Source organism: Eurypyga helias, unplaced genomic scaffold, assembly GCF_000690775.1.
Source record: "Eurypyga helias isolate BGI_N326 unplaced genomic scaffold, ASM69077v1 scaffold4945, whole genome shotgun sequence".
Lineage (NCBI taxonomy): Eukaryota > Metazoa > Chordata > Aves > Eurypygiformes > Eurypygidae > Eurypyga > Eurypyga helias.
The window spans coordinates 42,782-45,278 of NW_010250747.1; the positions used below are offsets into that span (position 1 = coordinate 42,782).

Consider the following 2,497-nt stretch of genomic DNA (forward strand, 5'->3'; position numbering starts at 1 on the left):
CTGTGGGAAATTTAATCCAAATATTTTGGGCCACACTACATAATTGCAAGGGTCTGTAGTGTAAGTTATTGCTGACGAGTAGGGAAAAGAAGTCTGCAAACCTGTCTTTCTAGTATTTCACTGACTTTAAGCAGAACTAAAGTTACAGGACCAGGTTGTTACTGAGGCCTCAGGAAAGCTGGCAGCCAAACAAGCTGCCTAGTCAGTCCTCTTCCCCATCGTTATTCTCCTTTAGAGATTCTCATCATTTTAATGGGCCGCCCCATTCTTCCTAGTTCAGCTCACCAAGTCCTTTCTGGGCTTGTGCCTGAGGAAGAGTCCTACTTGTCTGTGCCTAGGATCTGTGCTGCTCTCACTCAAAAAGGGGGAAAGGAAATTCGTCACATACCTTGAACAAAGATGCTGTCACAAATATGGATTCGCAGGCTAGGTCCACTTCAGCACCTGAATCAAGCTTCTCCTTGAGCTCTTTGCAGGTTTTTGCACTTCCAGAGCGTCTGAAAATACCCTCGGTGGAAGGGCCCTCTTGGTAAAGGAGGGAAAGCATGTCCTAAGCAAAATTAAAAGACAGAGAGGCTTTCTCAGAAATCTGTTTTCCTGCCTAGTGCCATTAAAATATAGTTTTGCCACTTTAGCCACAGGTGAAAACCTTTGAATCCTAAAAAAACTCAGATCAAACCCAAGTCAAGGCTCCCTATCCAAGCCATGCGACGCTGCTCAGCTGTTGTCCGGAGCACTGATTTTGGAAAACATCCCCTCAGAAATACTGTGCTACCACTGTTGAGCTCTAATGTCCTGCATGATCTTCCAGGATTTGTGCAAGTTTTAGCCAAGTCATATAAATACATAAACACTGTGGTATGGGAGAAGGAGAGCAGTCTGCCTAATCCAAAGCTCTGCACTTAGTGGCCTCAGCCAGACACCACTTTGCAGGAGGATACAAAACCCTCACTACTTATCAGTGTGTTCAGTATTGTCACTGATGAAGAGATGAAGACTTCTGTTTCATGCCTGAGATCTGAAAAAATGAGATTTATCTAAGCTGGAAAGTGCTCTGTTAATATCTATCTGCACTACTACAGCATATCAGAGCCAGATTTTTACCCTTTTTGTTTTTTGTGAGTGTATTGCACTCTGCAAGCAGCTCAGGACTGTTAGTGGGATGTGAGGGGTCACCCAGAAGGGGCTAAAGCTTGGCTTCGGGCTCCTGGGAGTCAACAGCCAGGTAACTCAGTATATGAGGTATTGAAAACTAAAGAGCAAACGAGCAGATTCTTGCCTAGCTTTTAAAATACCAGGAGGGCCTGATTTCTTCTGCTAAATAAGAGAGGAAAGTGAGCAGAAAATGAAATGCTGCAATCAGAGACCTCTCCTGAGGTAATATGTACATGACGTTTTCCAGCTGCTTAATTCTCTGCAGTCTCCTGTGGGTCGTCTCTCAGACATGCTGGTCACCTCCCCCCAGGCCTGCTCCAAGTGATGTGGAATTTGTTATAGAATCATAGAATCGTTTGGTTTGGAAGGGACCTCAAAGACCATCTAGTTCCACCCCCCCTGCCATGGGCAGGGACACCTTCCACTAGACCAGGTTGCTCAAAGCCTCATCCAGCCTGGCCTTGACCACTTCCAGGGATGGGGCATCCACAGCTTCTCTGGGCAACCTGTTCCAGTGCCTCACCACCCTCTCTGGGAAGAACTTCCTGATATTTAATCTAAACCTCCCCACTTTCAATTTAAACCCATTACCCCTTGTCCTGTCACTACAGGCTCTTGTAAAAAGTCCCCCCCAGCTTCCCTGTAGGCCCCTTCAGGTATTGGAAGGTGCTATAAGGTCTCCCCGGAGCCTTCTCTTCTCCAGGCTGAACAAGCCCAACTCTCTCAGCATGTCCCCATAGCAGAGGTGCTCCAGCCCTCTGAGCATCTTCGTGGCCTCCTCTGGACTCACTCCAACCGGTCTATATCCTTCATGTTGAGGGCTCCACAGCTGGACGCAGCACTCCAGGTGGGGTCTCACCAGAGCAGAGTACAGGGGCAGAATCCCCTCCCTCGACCTGCTGGTCACACTTCTCTGGATACAGCCCAGGATACGGTTGGCTTTCTGGGCTGCCAGCGCACACTGCTGGCTCATGTGCAGCTTTTCGTCATGTTTGTCTCTCCCGAGGGGAAGACCCATGCAGACAGTCCCTGGGATAACATGGATGCACACAGTGGTCTGGAGACCAAGTTACCATAAGAAATGGCAAGAAAAGGGACACACAGGGGAGAGTCTGTCATCATTAAATCGAGTTACTGTAACAGAAATGGCTAAGCAGTGTGGTTTGGTGACTTTCCTAGCCTGTGCTGCGAGGTTGGTCATTCTGAGACACAGCAAGGCAAGTAAGTCTGATGGAAACTATTATTTTTACTTTTCTTCTTTAACGCTTCTTTCTTGCTCTTGCAGAAGTTGAAAGCCAACCATCCATGTGAGTCTGCGCAGACACTTTAGAGAGCACCTTCC

General features: G+C 47.6%; 1 protein-coding gene across 1 annotated transcript in view; it reads right to left on the minus strand.

Moving 5' to 3' along the window:
• LOC104509736 (rho GTPase-activating protein 20-like) overlaps positions 1-2,497 on the minus strand; it is a 20,099-nt gene that overhangs the window by 5,388 nt on the left and 12,214 nt on the right. The window contains 1 exon segment of the mRNA XM_010151772.1: positions 389-550. Within this exon segment, the coding sequence (XP_010150074.1) occupies positions 389-550 (162 nt within the window).